This window comes from Neoarius graeffei, chromosome 5, assembly GCF_027579695.1.
Source record: "Neoarius graeffei isolate fNeoGra1 chromosome 5, fNeoGra1.pri, whole genome shotgun sequence".
Taxonomy (NCBI): Eukaryota; Metazoa; Chordata; class Actinopteri; order Siluriformes; family Ariidae; genus Neoarius; species Neoarius graeffei.
In genome coordinates, this window is record NC_083573.1 from 53,779,212 (window position 1) to 53,797,443 (window position 18,232).

At 41.0% G+C, this 18,232-nt stretch overlaps 1 protein-coding gene across 2 annotated transcripts in view; it reads right to left on the reverse strand.

Moving 5' to 3' along the window:
• The window catches only part of plppr5b (phospholipid phosphatase related 5b), a 115,115-nt gene that overhangs the window by 36,409 nt on the left and 60,474 nt on the right, over nt 1–18,232 (reverse strand). For both annotated transcript variants that reach the window (XM_060922039.1, XM_060922038.1), the window contains exons 3-4: nt 15,479–15,729; nt 1,820–1,996 (exon numbers count right to left, since the gene is read on the reverse strand). In XM_060922039.1, the coding sequence (XP_060778022.1) occupies nt 1,820–1,996; nt 15,479–15,729 (428 nt within the window). The remainder of the gene's footprint in view (nt 1–1,819; nt 1,997–15,478; nt 15,730–18,232) is intronic.

The window sequence follows — 18,232 nt, forward strand, 5'->3', positions numbered from 1 at the left end:
GGTTAACTGGTGACTCTAAATTGACCGTAGGTGTGAATGGTTGTCTGTGTCTATGTGTCAGCCCTGTGATGACCTGGCGACTTGTCCAGGGTGTACCCCGCCTTTCGCCCGTGGTCAGCTGGGATAGGCTCCAGCTTGCCTGCGACCCTGTAGAAGGATAAAGCGGCTAGAGATAATGAGATGAGATGAGATCTAGTTAATGGTCAGTTCCACTACACACACTACAATCCAAAGAAATAACAGTTTTGTTACCAATTTAGTCAATCCACCTCCATGCATGTTTTCGGACAGTGGGAGAAAACTGAACAAGCCTGAGGAATCCCATTCAAACACAATGAGAATTTGAAAAACTCCACTCAAACCCAAGCTTAGGATCAATCTGGGGATCCAGGAGATGTGACATGGCAATGCTACCAGCTTCACCATTTTACTTTGAAATTAATTTGATCCTTTATAGATCATTTCGATTTTTGAATAATGACCTGACTGCATGATGGTGCAGTGGTTAGCACTGTTGCCTCATAGCAAGAAGGTTCTGGGTTTGAACTTTGTGGCAGACTGGGGCCTTTCTGTATGGAGTATACATGTTCTCCTTGTGCCTGCGTGGGTTTCTTCTGGGTGCTACAGTTTCCTCACACAATCCAAAGATGTAGATTAGGTCAACTGGCTACTCTAAATTGCCGTAAATTACTCTGAATCCCCTGCCAGTTTGGACCCCACCTCTCACCTGAAGTCTCCCCCGTGACTATGATCAATAAGTGGTATAGATAATGGATTGATGGAATAATATCCTTGGCTGTCAATCACCACTAACGTGTTGGACCTGTTCATTGATTGGTCTGGTAGTGCTTTTCTAACTCGTACTTCCTGTTTAACTTTGAATGAATTTTGAGGTGAGATGTTTCGCAGAACTCAGAGACAGTGACGTAACAGCAGATTCTATTTTTAAGCCATTTAGCAAATTTATTTTTAAACAGCTGGTGTATCGGTTCTTTTCTGGTGAACGGGTTCAATCCACCACTCCTGACTAAAGCCAGTATCTCACTGGGCTGCGACAGCCTGCGACTAGTTGGAGACACAACAATTGCGATAAAATATGCAAATTAGCGACAATTTTCACTTGGAATCACACTGAATTGATATTCGCATATTTTATCGCAATTGTTGTCTCCAACTAGTCGCAGGCTGTCGCAGCACAGTGAGATACTGGCTGAACTCGCACTTCCTGTCTCACGGAAACTGACTTGAGAAGGGTTCGTAACGGCTTTGCGACACCAGCAACGCATTTGCAGCTAATTTGAGAGAAATTTTGTCGCACGAATTTTTTGAACATGTTCAAAATTTCAGTGACGAAGGAGCGGCACTTTGCGACTCGTGAGGAAATTGAGAAGCCCCACGAATGTTTCAAGACACTTTTGAAACTCTCTCACGAATGACGTTCGCAATTTGTCACAAGCTGTCGCAGTCCAGTGAGATACTGGCTTAAGAGTGATCTGAATAGTGACATTAAGAAATAAGTTTATAAACCTTTTAAATAGGCCATATTTAAACAAACACAAAATTAAAATGAATAACTACAAAACTGTGTGACTGTGAAAATAAAATGGAGTATTATTTCATACTAATAACCTGAATTAATGAATGATTTCAGTTTCCTGGTTCATTTACTGATGTTAGCATTTATGATGATCATTTATTTTACATCATTATTTGTAATTTCATGACCGACACTTTCATAATGATTTTCTATTTAACATCAAGCTTACTGTGACAGTACATTACACAAAGATCATGAGACAAATGAAGCATAGCTCCTTACCAGAAAGGTGGCAATAGACACTCCGATGATGAAGCCAGCGATTACATCAGACCAGTGGTTGCGGTACTCTGCCACCCTGTTAATCCCAGTCAGGAAGGCCAGGCACATCAGCCCCAGAGACATGACGGGTTTGGCCAACCTAGTCCCTTTGGCTTTGACTGAGCAAGTGATGTACATCTGAAACAAGAGGAAAGAAGGAAGGATCCAGGTTCCCATCAGCCCAAATCTTCATCTCAAGTGGATAATCAATTGTTGTGTAGAGCATTAACCTGGATTAGTTCAGGTTTAGTGCCCCTCAGAGAGGAAACACCATGTTGTATCAATCAGACCAATGACCGATAATTTCACAACTGGGAGCTACAAACCTACAAGCACTGTTTTGCTCTCTCTGCTGACAACACGCATTAGAAAATCTGTAATCCAGCTAGGCCTGTAAATGCCAGACTGTTTATATGGAATATTATTAAAGTGTAGTGGTTGTGTATGTCGGTACATCAACACAATATACACATTGAGTGCTTGTTGTGCATGAAAAAGAGCAAGATTCACGATGTATGTGCCCGCGCATACGCATGTACATATATATGACCTGAATTAAGTGCGAAGGCAGTGTGTTGCTGCCTAACCATCTGAGCTAAATCGGGCTGACTGAGGGAGAGAGGCGAGCCAGACACAGTGCCTGAGGCAGGACTGTCTACTGGCCAGCTGATGCACAGCACAAAAATGGCACTTCAATAAATGATCTTTATACATTCTCCCATTGTAAAGGAATCGCTGTACTGAAGCTTTGCACGTACTTCACTCATTCATGAAGAATCAGAAAGTGTAATTCCTTAGGAGTCTTAGCTAGTGATGCACTGAAGTGTAAAATGGGCAAAATAAAAAAATTAAAAAAATTAGGGCACATTGGGGGTGGAAATGAAAACCAAAAAAACCCCCAAAGGGCTCAGTTTTCTTTTTGGTACCACTGAATACATTGTGCTCATTTTATTTGCCTTTCATTATGATTTCAAATGAAACATAACTGAGAAACTATGAAGTGTTACGAATAATACAGTTCTGTTCATAAGTATAAAATGTCACACTGCAAAAACATACAATAACCAAATAAATGTGGAAATTTGTTTAGCAGGCACTGTCAAACATTTACACGCACACACACAGAGTGGATTGTGTACGGCATGCATGCTAATCTGCCTGCCCCAGTTTACTGCGAATTGTCTCTAGTCTCAGTCAGAATGCAGCACCATATCCCTTGTTTTACTGTTTGTGACACAAATGTCACGCTGCTATGACAATTTCAGCCCACCACCAAGAGAAGACACTGGTTTTATTGTATGCAGCAGTCTTTCCATACAGTGTCCTCCAGAATTATTGGCACCCCTCAGAAAATGAGCCCAGAAAAAAAAACCAACAACCATAAGAGCAACATACAATAAAGGATATTTTCATCTCAAACATAGACACTGTATAGTTCTATTTAGACAAAATTTCAAACACTAAAATATCCTTTATACGCTCACTGGTCACTTTAAGAGAAACATCTATACCCTAGCACATTCATGTAATTAATGTAAATGTCCAGTCAGCAGCACAGCGCATAAAACAAGAGTGCTCTGAGAGCACAATATCCCCCGCTGGCAACTAGAGCTATGCTATAAGTGCTTAATACACCCTCATGAAATTGTCAAAGTACAAGTTTGGTAATCAAAGGCCATAACTCTGGTAAAATGCGACTGACTTGAATGAAATTTCAATATGCGTATTACCGACATATAACAAAGAATCCTGTCAAGTTTCATGAAATTTCTTCAAAAATTGTGAGAGGAGTTGATTTCAGAAGGAAAACACACTCTCATGAAATTGTCAAAGTATAATAATTTTGTTAATCAAGGGCTATAACTCTGGTAAAATGTGACTGAATTGAACGAAATTGCAATATGCATATTACCGACATATAACAATGCCTCTTGTCAAGTTTCGTGAAATTCCTCCAAAAATTGTGAGAGAAATTGATTTCAGAAGGTGCGCACCCTTCCCAGGACGGACAGACGGACAGACAGACATTGCCACGACATAATCCCCCTTCGGGTCTTTCGGCCAGCGGGGGATAAAAAAACCTTTTTGCCAATTTACATGAAATTCCTCCAAAAATTGTGAGGGAAGTTGATTTCAGAAAGCAAGCACACCTTGATGAAATTGCCAAAGTACAAGTTTGTTAATAATCAAGGGCATAACTCTGGTATAATTTGCCCAAATTAAACGAAATTTCAATATGCGTATAACTGTCATATAACAAAGCCTTTTGCCAAGTTTGGTGAAATTCCTCCACAAATTGTGAGAGGAGTTGATTTCAGAAGAACGTGCACCCTCATGAAATTGTCAAAGTACAAGTTATTTAATCAAGGGTCAAAACTCTGGTAAAATTTTCACAAATGAAATTAAATCGCAATACGTGTATTACCGTCATATAACAAGGCCTTTTGCCAAGCTTAAAGAAATTTTTCCAAAAATTGTGAGAGGAGTTGATGTCAGAAGGCAAGCACACCTTCATGAAATTGTGAAAGTACAAGCTTGTTAATCAAGGGCCAGTGGGGGATAAAAACAACCTTAAAAATCCTCTTTCTGTAAAATTCCACATGTGATCTTTATAGGCTCATGTGTCCAATTCCTGTCAAATTTTCTACTGTTCCAGGCATGTGAAAGTTCTTACTATGGCCTTAGTTGTGCTTAAATATATTTTTAGAATATCTATTATTATTATTATTATTATTATTATTATACATTTCTCAGCTTAGGTAGGCACTGGTCATTTGTCCATATACTGAGGGCAAGCTATAACTAATAGCCTTAGGCCTATCTTTATTATTATTATTATTATTATTATTATGTGGTGGCACGGTGGTGTAGTGGTTAGCACTGTCGCCTCACAGCAAGAAGGTCCGGGTTCGAGCCCCACGGCCGGCGAGGGCCTTTCTGTGTGGAGTTTGCATGTTCTCCCCGTGTCTGCGTGGGTTTCTTCCGGATGCTCCGGTTTCCCCCACAGTCCAAAGACATGCAGGTTAGGTTAACTGGTGACTCTAAATTGACCGTAGGTGTGAATGTGAGTGTGAATGGTTGTCTGTGTCTATGTGTCAGCCCTGTGATGACCTGGCGACTTGTCCAGGGTGTACCCCGCCTTTCGCCTGTAGTCAGCTGGGATAGGCTCCAGCTTGCCTGCGACCCTGTAGAACAGGATGAAGTGGCTAGAGATAATGAGATGAGATTATTATTATTATTATATCCATTACAGGTCAACAACTATTCAGTATTTAGCCATCCATCTATTATCTGTAGCCACTTATCCTGTTCTACAGGGTCGCAGGCAAGCTGGAGCCTATCCCAGCTGACTATGGGCGAGATGCGGGGTACACCCTGGACAAGTCGCCAGGTTATCGCAGGGCTGACACATAGAGACAAACAACCATTCACATTCACACCACCAATTAACCTAACCTGCACATCTTTGGACTGTGGGGGAACCCACAGTCCAAAGACATGAACCAATGCTAACCACTACACCACCGTGCCGCCTTCAGTATTTATCTTTCATATTAAAAGTTGTTTGGTTTACATTGTGGTAATGGATGTCAAAGGGATATTACATGTTTGCAATCATGCTTGTATTCAGACCCTTTCACTTTTTACACTTTGTGTTATAGATTTAATTTAAATTGAATTATATTTACTTCTTTCATCCATCTACACACAAGAATCCACAATGACAATACAAAAACAGTTATTGCATTGCAAATATATTATTAAAAATTAAACTGAAATCTCTCATTAAGGTAACTATTCAGACCCTTTATTCAGAAGAAGCTCCGAGACACTGTACCATAAGAGGCCCTGGGGACCAAGAACGATTAATTCTTCAAAATATTCTTTAAGGTGTCAATTTTTCGCTCATGTGTTTTAAGCGAAGCTACAATTTTTTAAAATTAAGTATGATTAATTAATTAATTAAAAATAAAGATTTATTTTTTTAATTAAAGGTGATATTGCCTCCGCGAAAAATTAAATGCTCGTATGTAATCCTTATTTTATCCAGTTGTTCCTGTTCATTTTACTAAATGTTAACAATAGGAGGGACTCTGTATATGTGGATATTTGTGTGTGGTGGTGTTTTGAAAGAGAATCGGTCTGACTTTTGTTTCTTGTGTCTCTGTTTCTAGATAAAATAAGAAATGATTGTGACCTACAAAAATGACTTAAAGGTCTAAAAGACCTTGCTTATACAAAGGTTATATCTAATTTTAAATCACAAAATTAGGTATAACCTTTGTGCGAGTTGTTCTCTCAGAGGGATATACACACACTTTTTTTTCCCCCTTTGTAAACATCTTTTATTGCACTTCAAACTTTAACCCACAAACATGTTTGGTACTCAAAGGTCCAACACATTAAATGTACACAGCTTTCTGGTTTTCCTGAAATAGATATATCCTTCTGACTGTGTAGCATTCAAACCATCAGGTCAAGGCCTGTGCTTTTTGCCAAATGGGAGGCTTTAATATTTAAGATGTCCAAGTTATAGCACCCCAGCTCTCCATCGTCCACACATAACCCTCCCCACTACCGAGGCAGCCTGCCAACAGTTGTCGTCAGCATTATGTCACATAATGACATAAAATATATATTTTTAATTTCATTTAACCCCGCTTTAAGAATTTTTAACTGGACTTGTAAAAAAACAAAAAACAAATAATAATAATAATAATAATAATAATAATAATAATAATATTTGCTCCCACATAATTGACAATTTAATGGTTTTGGATTTTATTATGATTTTTTTTCTGGACTCTTGTAGATATTTGTCTTTTTTTTTTTTAAATGTTTTTTTTTCACCCAACACCCTAAAATTCTGACCTCACATTCCGCATTATATTTCCAGTGCTGCTGGGCGAGTAGAAACAGGATTGAAACTGACTGTATATATAAGTCATGCATGTTTTATGCCTAATTTGTGGTGACAATGTTGATAGAGCATGCAGGAGAATCCTCCTACACAACAGGATGCACTTGTAATTGATCCAAATATCTGCTTCATAAATGACCGATTCAGTCAGACAAATTAAACAGTAGCGTTGCAAAATTCCCGGGAATTTTCAGAGTGGAAAATTTCCATGGAAATTTTGGGAATTAACGGGAATTTATGGGAACTTTCGGTAATTCTCAAAACCAACTTTACTTAAAAATTGATACAAAAGAATAAGGTCCTTTTATTCAGATTAGGATATTTTCTGTTCAGAAGAACATACAAGCTAAAACAAGCATGTAACTAATTAAACAACTGAGAAAATTAATAACCACCAAATGTTTTACAAAAACAATATGGGTTTTCCCTGGTACATGTACTGTATAATGAATTAAACAATAGCCTTAGACTTTGTGAGAACTTATCTTCAAAAGCAACTTTAACTCTACTTGTGATTTTGAAGACCGCTTCCTGTAACTTTTTTGTTTACTAATTATACAACCCCGATTCCAAAAAAGTTGGGACAAAGTACAAATTGTAAATAAAAACGGAATGCAATGATGTGGAAGTTTCAAAATTCCATATTTTATTCAGAATAGAACACAGATGACATATCAAATGCTTAAACTGAGAAAATGTATCATTTAAAGAGAAAAATTAGGTGATTTTAAATTTCATGACAACACATCTCAAAAAAGTTGGGACAAGGCCATGTTTACCACTGTGAGACATCCCCTTTTCTCTTTACAACAGTCTGTAAACGTCTGGGGACTGAGGAGACAAGTTGCTCAAGTTTAGGGATAGGAATGTTAACCCATTCTTGTCTAATGTAGGATTCTAGTTGCTCAACTGTCTTAGGTCTTTTTTGTTGTATCTTCCGTTTTATGATGCGCCAAATGTTTTCTATGGGTGAAAGATCTGGACTGCAGGCTGGCCAGTTCAGTACCCGGACCCTTCTTCTACGCAGCCATGATGCTGTAATTGATGCAGTATGTGGTTTGGCATTGTCATGTTGGAAAATGCAAGGTCTTCCCTGAAAGAGACGTCGTCTGGATTGGAGCATATGTTGCTCTAGAACCTGGATATACCTTTCAGCATTGATGGTGTCTTTCCAGATGTGTAAGCTGCCCATGCCACACGCACTAATGCAACCCCATACCATCAGAGATGCAGGCTTCTGAACTGAGCGCTGATAACAACTGAGGTCGTCTTTCTCCTCTTTAGTCCAAATGACATGGCGTCCCTGATTTCCATAAAGAACTTCAAATTTTGATTCGTCTGACCACAGAACAGTTTTCCACTTTGCCACAGTCCATTTTAAATGAGCCTTGGCCCAGAGAAGACGTCTGCGCTTCTGGATCATGTTTAGATGCAGCTGCTTCTTTGAACTATAGAGTTTTAGCTGGCAACGGCGGATGGCATGGTGAATTGTGTTCACAGATAATGTTCTCTGGAAATATTCCTGAGCCCATTTTGTGATTTCCAATACAGAAGCATGCCTGTATGTGATGCAGTGCCGTCTACGGGCCCGAAGATCACGGGCACCCAGTATGGTTTTCCGGCCTTGACCCTTACGCACAGAGATTCTTCCAGATTCTCTGAATCTTTTGATGATATGATGCACTGTAGATGATGATATGTTCAAACTCTTTGTAATTTTACACTGTCCAACTCCTTTCTGATATTGCTCCACTATTTGTCGGCGCAGAATTAGGGGGATTGGTGATCCTCTTCCCATCTTTACTTCTGAGAGCCGCTGCCACTCCAAGATGCTCTTTTTATACCCAGTCATGTTAATGACCTACCGTATTGCCAATTGACCTAATGAGTTGCAATTTGGTCCTCCAGCTGTTCCTTTTTTGTACCTTTAACTTTTCCAGCCTCTTATTGCCCCTGTCCCAACTTTTTTGAGATGTGTTGCTGTCATGAAATTTCAAATGAGCCAATATTTGGCATGAAATTTCAAAATGTCTCACTTTCGACATTTGATATGTTGTCTATGTTCTATTGTGAATACAATATCAGTTTTTGAGATTTGTAAATTATTGCATTCCGTTTTTATTTACAATTTGTACTTTTTCCCAACTTTTTTGGAATCGGGGTTGTATTTCAACAACTTGAATTCCTTTTTCATTTTGTAACTGGTTTGTAAACCATATCATGTTAAGTAATTTGCTTGCAAATTATCGGATTAGAAGTAATGAGTGGACCATGTTCTCTACCTCCATTGTGGACGCAGCTGTTTGGAGCTGTGGCCGCAAGGTCTCTGGTGCCTGTCGTGGCGGCAATCCCCGAACCCGGTGGTGGACACTGGAAGTAAGGGATGCCATCAAGCTGAAGAAGGAGTCCTATCGGGCCATGTTGACCTCCGGGACCCCTGAGGCAGCTGACGGGTATCGGCAGGCCAGGCGTGCGGCAGCTCGGGCAGTTGCGGAGGCAAAAACTCGGAACTGGGAGGAGTTCGGGGAGGCCATGGAGAAGGACTATCGGTCGGCCTCGAAGAAATTCTGGCAAACCGTCCGGCGCCTCAGGAGGGGGAAGCAGTACTCTGCCAACACTGTTTACAGTGCAGGTGGGGAGCTGTTGACCTTGACTGGGGACATTGTCGGGCGGTGGAAGGAATACTTTGAGGATCTCCTCAATCCCACCGTCATGTCTTCCATTGAGGAGACTGAGACTGATGACTCAGAGGTGGACTCGTCCATTACCCAAGCTGAAGTCACTGAGGTGGTTTGCAAGCTCTTTGGTGGCAAGGCACCGGGGGTGGATGAGATCCGCCCTGAGTATCTCAAGTCTCTGGATGTTGTGGGGCTGTCTTGGTTGACACGCCTCTGCAACATCGCGTGGCGGTCGGGGGCAGTGCCTCTGGAGTGGCAGACTGGGGTGGTGGTCCCTCTTTTCAAGAAAGGGGACCGGAGAGTGTGCTCCAATTATAGGGGAATCACACTTCTCAGCCTCCCGGGGAAAGTTTACTCTAGGGTACTGGAGAGGAGAATTCGACCAATAGTTGAACCTTGGATCCAGGAGGAACAATGCGGTTTTCGTCCTGGTCGCGGAACACTGGACCAGCTCTATACCCTTCATAGGGTGCTCGAGGGTTCATGGGAGTTTGCCCAACCAGTCCACATGTGCTTTGTGGATCTGGAGAAGGCATTCGACCGTGTCCCCTGTGGTATTCTGTGGGGGGGTGCTTCGGGAGTATGGGGTTCGGGGCTCTTTGCTAAGGGCTGTCCGGTCCCTGTACGAACGGAGCAGGAGTCTGGTTCGCATTACCGGCAGTAAGTCAGACCTGTTCCCAGTACATGTTGGACTCCGGCAGGGCTGCCCTTTGTCACCGGTTCTGTTCATAATTTTTATGGACAGAATTTCTAGGCGCAGCCAGGGGCCAGAAGGAATCCTGTTTGGGAACCACAGGATTTCATCTTTGCTTTTTGCGGATGATGTTGTCCTGTTGGCTTCTTCAAACCAGGACCTCCAGCATGCACTGGGGTGGTTTGCAGTCGAGTGTGAAGCGGCTGGGATGAGAATCAGCACCTCCAAGTCCGAGGCCATGGTTCTCGACCGGAAAAGGGTGGCTTGCCCTCTCCAGGTTGGTGGAGAAGTCCTGCCTCAAGTGGAAGAGTTTAAGTATCTCAGGATCATGTTCACGAGTGAGGGAAGGATGGAGCATGAGATCGACAGGCGGATCGGTGCAGCCTCCGCAGTGATGCGGTCGCTTTACCGGTCCGTCGTGGTGAAGAAGGAGCTGAGCCAAAAGGCGAAGCTCTCAATTTACCGGTCGATCTATGTTCCAACTCTCACCTATGGTCATGAGCTTTGGGTAAAGACCGAAAGAACAAGATCGCAGATACAAGTGGCCGAAATGAGTTTCCTTCGCAGGGTGGCTGGGCGCTCCCTTAGAGATAGGGTGAGAAGCACAGTCACTCGGGAGGAGCTTGGAGTAGAGCCGCTGCTCCTCCACATCGAGAGGAACCAGCTGAAGTGGCTCGGGCATCTTTTTCGGATGCCTCCTGGATGCCTCCCTGGGGAGGTGTTCCAGGCATGTCCCCCCGGGGGGAGGCCCCGGGGAAGACCCAGGACACGCTGGAGGGACTATGTCTCTTGGCTGGCCTGGGAACGCCTCGGTGTTCTTCCCGAGGAGCTGACCGAGGTGTCTGGGGAGAGGGAAGTTTGGGCTTCCATGCTTAGACTGCTGCCTCCGCGACCCGGTCCCGGATAAAGCAGAAGAAGACAAGATGAGAAGTAATGATTAGGGTCTACAATGGTATTAAAACAATGACATTAAACAGCCTTGCTCCAGATTCAAAGAAAAAAGTGGCACTAATAGATTTTACAAGCAGCAAAACTTATTTCAAGACTACTAGCAGTGGTCGAAATACTTTTTTCCAGTGTTCTGCAATATTGCAGAATGTCAAAATTTTGTTCTGCAATTTGGAAATATTTTCTGCAAATACACAAGCCTCCATACTACACCCTTCTCAACCTAATAATGCCTATATTTACATCATATCTAGCTTTACAACTCATAGCATTACTGTAATTCTTTATTCTCTCACTCTTCACAGTGTTCACAGATCCTTCTCTGCAGCAAAGTTATCATTCCATGATACCTCCCCTCCACAGGTCTTTCATCCCCCTCGCCCTGACACTACGGGCTACTACAACTTGAAGTATACCAACTAATTCATAAATGTACTAGTTAACACACCCACACATTATCCTTCCACACAACATACTAATAAAGGTATCACCACAATAAAAAATAGAACACAACTGTTCTTCAAGAAACAAAACATTCATTTTCATGTTACACGTCATGTTACATTTTGTCAAGATTAAGTTTCTAGCTTGAACAATAGATTGTTACCCAAAATGGACTTCATTCACAGTGTTTGCATCTGCAACCTGTAGTTTTAAATTGAAAGCAAGGTTTCAATTCTACACTCTGTTACATCTTACGATGATGCAAAGAATTGATGCCATTAAGGAATAAAACCCAACTGGCAAATGGAAAGACGTTTGGGTTCATGGTGTTTGCCTGGCTTCTAAAGTGCAAGGTCATGAACTGAACTGAACGACTGCAGGGGCTTCACTGCTCTAAACTAACAGCAGAGAACTGGGTACAAACTAATCATGGCAGAACTGAACCTATGAGCTTTGTCTTCCAGGGCAACTGTTTTACTTTGGGCTAGTCTGCACCACAGGCAAGACAGCACTAGTAAAAACAATAGAACATGTACACAAAACATGTATTAGTGTAGCTTGGAATGAGAAAACAAAATATTCAAAAGTATCTATGAATAAAGGTAAAATACTGTTGCTGTCTTCAAAAGGGATATAATATCAGTATAATTTTGCATGATTCAACAATACAATATAGACAAACCTATACAATTTACCAATATATATGTATGCAAGATAAGAACTAGTCAGAGTCTTCGCTTTCGCTTTTTGTTGTCCCCCTCGCGGACGCGCGATCTGTCGCTGTTGTTGTTGGAGTCACGCTGGCTGCCGGTGTCACGGTTAGACCGTGACACCACCATGCATCTCCCAGAATTCAATGCAGCACAACAAACATGGCTCCCAAGAAGAGGATTGTTTCTTCAGGGCAAGAGTCCGACAAAAACGCCAAGAAAACAAAGACGATTTTGTCGTATCTTGGCAAAACTGGTGTCACGGTCTGAATTTACCACCAGTCTGAATTTACCAGGTAAATTTATACTGTAGCAGCCACGGTCTGAATTTACCACAGTATAAATTTACCAACTTGGTATAATTGGGCCTAGCCAGAATTTACCAGCCTAATATGAGATTTATGTTCATGTTCATACTTGAATTATTTACACTTTATCTTGATGAATATTGATTTGTTTAAGTAAGACTACTCATGATTATAATAATTTAGTTATTCTCTCAAATTTACCAACTTGGTATAATTAGACTGCTGTCATTGGGCCTAGTCAGAATTTACCAGCCCAATATGATAGGAGATTTAAGATCATACTTGATCCACAAATAAATTATTTTCACTTTATCTTGATGAATGAATTAGTTCCAGTTTATGCACTAAGTAGGCTGATCAGGACCAGCCAGCAGCCAGGAATGATCAACTTTGTTTCCTCATCCATATTCAACAGCTTGATAATCAAATCTCACAATTGTAGTCATAATTCACGTTCTATTAGTCCACAAATGTGTTGAAATGCTCGGTACAAAATCGCAGCAAGAAATGGTAAATTAAGACTTCCCGGAAGTTGACCGGGGGAAAAAAAAAATCGGTCTGCGCATGGGCATGGTAAATTTATACCAGCGCACAATCAGACCGTGACAGCGGAAACTGCCGCACACTGCCGAGGTTGTTGTCGGCTCCTCCCATTACGTAAATATTGCTCAACTTTGACCTGGAAAACGGCGTCAGGTTTGCGCGGCGCAGGTTTCAGTTTATTTACAGCGCCGCGAATTTGCTAAATTGAGAACCATTGAATCCCGAGCCTGATTTTTTCATTCTGCAAAATTGCAGGTAGTTTAATTTTTCTTTTGCAATCTTGAAAATCATTCTGCAAAATGCAGACTGCAGACGGGTATTTCGAACACTGACTAGTCATTAGAAATTTTACATTTTACATTTTTTTAATATTCCTTGTTATTTTATGATGTGATACCTTTGCGATAAAATCTGTAGACAAGTCTTCAAGTTTTGTAAAAATTTTGTAATAAAAATGGTCAAAATTGATTTTTTTGCAAGATTTTTAGAAATCACTACTTGTTATGCAATGAGTTAGATTTCCAGTTAATTCTTACCAAAGGGTACACTCTAGAAAAATAATCTATTCAATTCAAAATTACTAGATATCTTGTCTGAGGGACACTTAATAGAAATCTATTCAAATGCAGATTCAAGAGGTCCCCAACACACACACACACACACACACAAAAAAATGTATTCAAAATATGTGTAGTAGACCAACGGATACAAGACCTTCTACACTTTTGTGGTAGGGAACTTGGGAATGCGCATTTGACCTTTAACAATTTTGACTGGATTTCTATTAAGTGTCCCTTGGACTAGATAATTGAGATTGAGAATAATTTTTCACTGAAAAATCTGAATATAATACTAATATTGAAAAACTAAAAGCCTTTTATTAATTGGCCTTTAGCAATATGTCCTATTCTTAATTAGCACAAAACAGTACATAATTGAAAGAAAAGCTTAACATGGGTTTTAATTTGTTTTTCTGGGTGATGAAATGTTTTAAAATGTTTAAAGCTTAATAAATGCCAAAGTTGGAAATTCCCGAAAATTCACAATATTCCCGGGCCCTTCAAAATTCCCAGAAACTTTCCACCCCTTTGCAACCCTATTAAACAGTAGACTTTCATCAGAAACCAACCCAATATGCTTACATGGTAACATGAAATGGTCCATGCAAATAGGCCAAATAAAGCTTTGCCATCTTAAACCTTGAAATACTCAAACTTATTTCCCTCTTTTCCCTCCCACACTAATCAGCGATATTAAAATTCTTCTGAAGGCAAGCCATCAGCCCTCATCCTCCAGCTCTGGTTTCATGTACAAGCCAAGAATGAAAAGCCCTCTCCCTGTGGCACTGAAGACGTGGCCCACACAAACACACACCTGGAGCTACGTGAGAAATGAGATGGGACCTCAATGAGACAGATGCTCATTAACTAACAATTTTGAATCCTCTGTCTCCTTCGCGTTTCATTCATGAGTGCAGGGTGTCTCTAATCATAGCTTTTCATTACGGAGAGTTGGAGGGTAAATTGAGAAATGAATTGGAGCTATGAGGGTGGTTGTATTTCTAAACCACAGGAGAAGTGGGAGAGATGGAAACAGATGAAGTATGACAAGGCCACAGCTCCGCCAGTAGAACTGAATATGGAAGGTGCTTGACTTACAAAAAACACTTTGTATGAAAAATAATTTACACCGACATATTTCAGGCTTCAGTAAGCCATAGGTTGAAATGTGATCTAAAGATATTTAGACCTTGTTCTACTTGAAGCATGGAATTTGGAAATGTATAGACTAAAATCTACTTCCATTTTCTTTTTCCATTAGCAATACATCAAACTGACAGAATGCACAGGGAGAGATAGCAAACACAGAGATCTCACCTCTCTCTGACATGTAAGGGAAAAACATCACAGTTGCCATCATGGCGTACTGTATACTGCCTTCCACTGCAATATTTCTCACACTGATGAACAGAATGCAAACCCATCTCTCACAACTCTACATCTACATTTCAAAAGCGGCTTGGTGTGGTGTCATCTCCACTGCTTCAAGATACATTAGAGCCCTGCATGAAGATTGTACTGACACAGAGAGATACACTTTAACGCCTTTGTCCATGACAATACACAGCAGCGATACAGCTCGAACAAAATAATAGCAGCCTTCTACCAAACTGGGCACTGCCTGAAGCATGAATAAACACAACTCTGTGTGTATGCCAACACGTCACATAACCTAGAAGCATGAAGAACAGTTATTAAGAATATCGTGCTTTCAGACATTCTGATCAAAACTAATTACTTTGTCCAAGATGCACCTGATCAGTAGAGGAAGAGAAAGAGATGGAATCATCCGTGGAAGTTAATGAGTTACTCACAGCCAGATAGAGCGCGGCATAAACGCTGAGCGCTGCCTCTTTGGAGGGAAAGGTTTTGCGGGCACGCAGGATGTCCTCCCCATTGCCGGTGCAGGCCTCCTGGTGGCTGATGTAGCGTAGGGCCTGCTGGCAACCCAGTGCCGTGTAGTTGGGTTTGCATACAGTCAGGAAGTGTGGGGCCAGGTTCCCTGTCACCACCTGACCTGCGTTCACAAAGATGTCGGTAGTGAAGAGGCCAAACATGTACACTCCTGCACAGAAAAGAGGGGAAAAAAGAATGAACATGATGGACTGTTGCATTATGGAATGTATAACAAACAATATACAGTGGTGCTTGAAAGTGTGTGAACCCTTTAGAATTTTCAATATTTCTGCATAAATATGGCCTAAAGCATCATCAAATTTTCACACAAATCCTAAAAGTAGATAAAGAGAACCCAGTTAAACAAATGAGACAAAAATATTATACTTGGTCATTTATTTATTGAAGAAAATGATCCAATATTACGTATCTGTGAGTGGCAAAAGTATGTGAACTTTTGCTTTCAGTATCTGGTGTGACCCCCTTGTGCAGCAATAACTGCAACTAAACGTTTCCGGTAACTGTTGGTCAGTCCTGCACACCGGCTTGGAGGAATTTGAGCCCATTCCTCCGTACAGAACAGCTTCAACTCTGGGATGCTGGTGGGTTTCCTCACACGAAATGCTCACTTCAGATCCTTCCACAACATTTCGATTGGATTAAGGTCAGGACTTTGACTTGGCCATTCCAAAACATTAACTTTATTCTTCTTTAACCATTCTTTGGTAGAACGACTTGTGTGCTTAGGGTTGTTGTCTTGCTGCATGACCCACCTTCTCTTGAGATTCAGTTCATGGACAGATGTCCTGACATTTTCCTTTAGAATTTGCTGGTATAATTCAGAATTCATTGTTCCATCAATGATGGCAAGCTGTCCTGACCCAGATACAGCAAAACAGGCCCAAACCATGATACTACCACCACCATGTTTCACAGATGGGATAAGGTTCTTATGCTGGAATGCAGTGTTTTCCTTTCTCCAAACATAACGCTTCTCATTTAAACCAAAAAGTTATATTTTGGTCTCATCCGTCCAAAAAACATTTTCCCAATAGCCTTCTGGCTTGTCCATGTGATCTTTAGCAAAGTGCAGATGAGCAGCAATGTTCTTTTCGGAGAGCAGTGGCTTTCTCCTTGCAATCCTGCCATGCACACCATTGTTGTTCAGTGTTCTCCTGATGGTGGACTCATGAACAGTAACTTTAGCCAATGTGAGAGAGGCCTTCAGTTGCTTAGAAGTTACCCTGGGGTCCTTTGTAACCTCGCTGACTATTACACGCCTTGCTCTTGGAGTGATCTTTGCTGGTCGACCACTCCTGGGGAGGGTAACAATGGTTTTGAATTCCCTCCATTCGTACACAATCTGTCTGACTGTGGATTGGTGGAGTCCAAACACTTTAGAGATGGTTTTGTAACCTTTTCCAGCCTGATGAGCACCAACAACGCTTTTTCTGAGGTCCTCAGAAATCTCCTTTGTTCGTGCCATGATACACTTCCACAAACATGTGTTGTGTAGATCAGACTTTGATAGATCCCTGTTCTTTAAATAAAACAGGGTGCCCACTCACACCTGATTGTCATTCCATTGATTGAAAACACCTGACTAATTTCACTTTCAAATTAACTACTAATCCTAGAGGTTCACATACTTTTGGCACTCACAGATATGTAATACTGGACCATTTTCCTCAATAAATAAATGATCAAGTATAATGTTTTTGTCTCATTTGTTTAACTGGGTTCGCTTTATCTACTTTTAGGACTTGTGTGAAAATCGGATGATGTTTTAGGTCATATTTATGCAGAAATATAGAAAATTCTAAAGGGTTCACAAACTTTCAAGCACCACTGTACATTATAAAGTAGAGTATATACAACCCCGATTCCAAAAAGGTTGGGACAAAGTACAAATTGTAAATAAAAACGGAATGCAATAATTTACAAATCTCAAAAACTGACATTGTATTCACAATAGAACATAGACAACATATCAAATGTCGAAAGTGAGACATTTTGAAATTTCATGCCAAATATTGGCTCATTTGAAATTTCATGACAGCAACACATCTCAAAAAAGTTGGGACAGGGGCAATAAGAGGCTGGAAAAGTTAAAGGTACAAAAAAGGAACAGCTGGAGGACCAAATTGCAACTCATTAGGTCAATTGGCAATAGGTCATTAACATGACTGGGTATAAAAAGAGCATCTTGGAGTGGCAGCGGCTCTCAGAAGTAAAGATGGGAAGAGGATCACCAATCCCCCTAATTCTGCGCCGACAAATAGTGGAGCAATATCAGAAAGGAGTTGGACAGTGTAAAATTGCAAAGAGTTTGAACATATCATCATCTACAGTGCATAATATCATCAAAAGATTCAGAGAATCTGGAAGAATCTCTGTGCGTAAGGGTCAAGGCCGGAAAACCATACTGGGTGCCCGTGATCTTCGGGCCCTTTGACGGCACTGCATCACATACAGGCATGCTTCTGTATTGGAAATCACAAAATGGCCTCAGGAATATTTCCAGAGAACATTATCTGTGAACACAATTCACCGTGCCATCCGCCGTTGCCAGCTAAAACTATAGTTCAAAGAAGAAGCCGTATCTAAACATGATCCAGAAGTGCAGACATCTTCTCTGAGCCAAGGCTCATTTAAAATGGACTGTGGCAAAG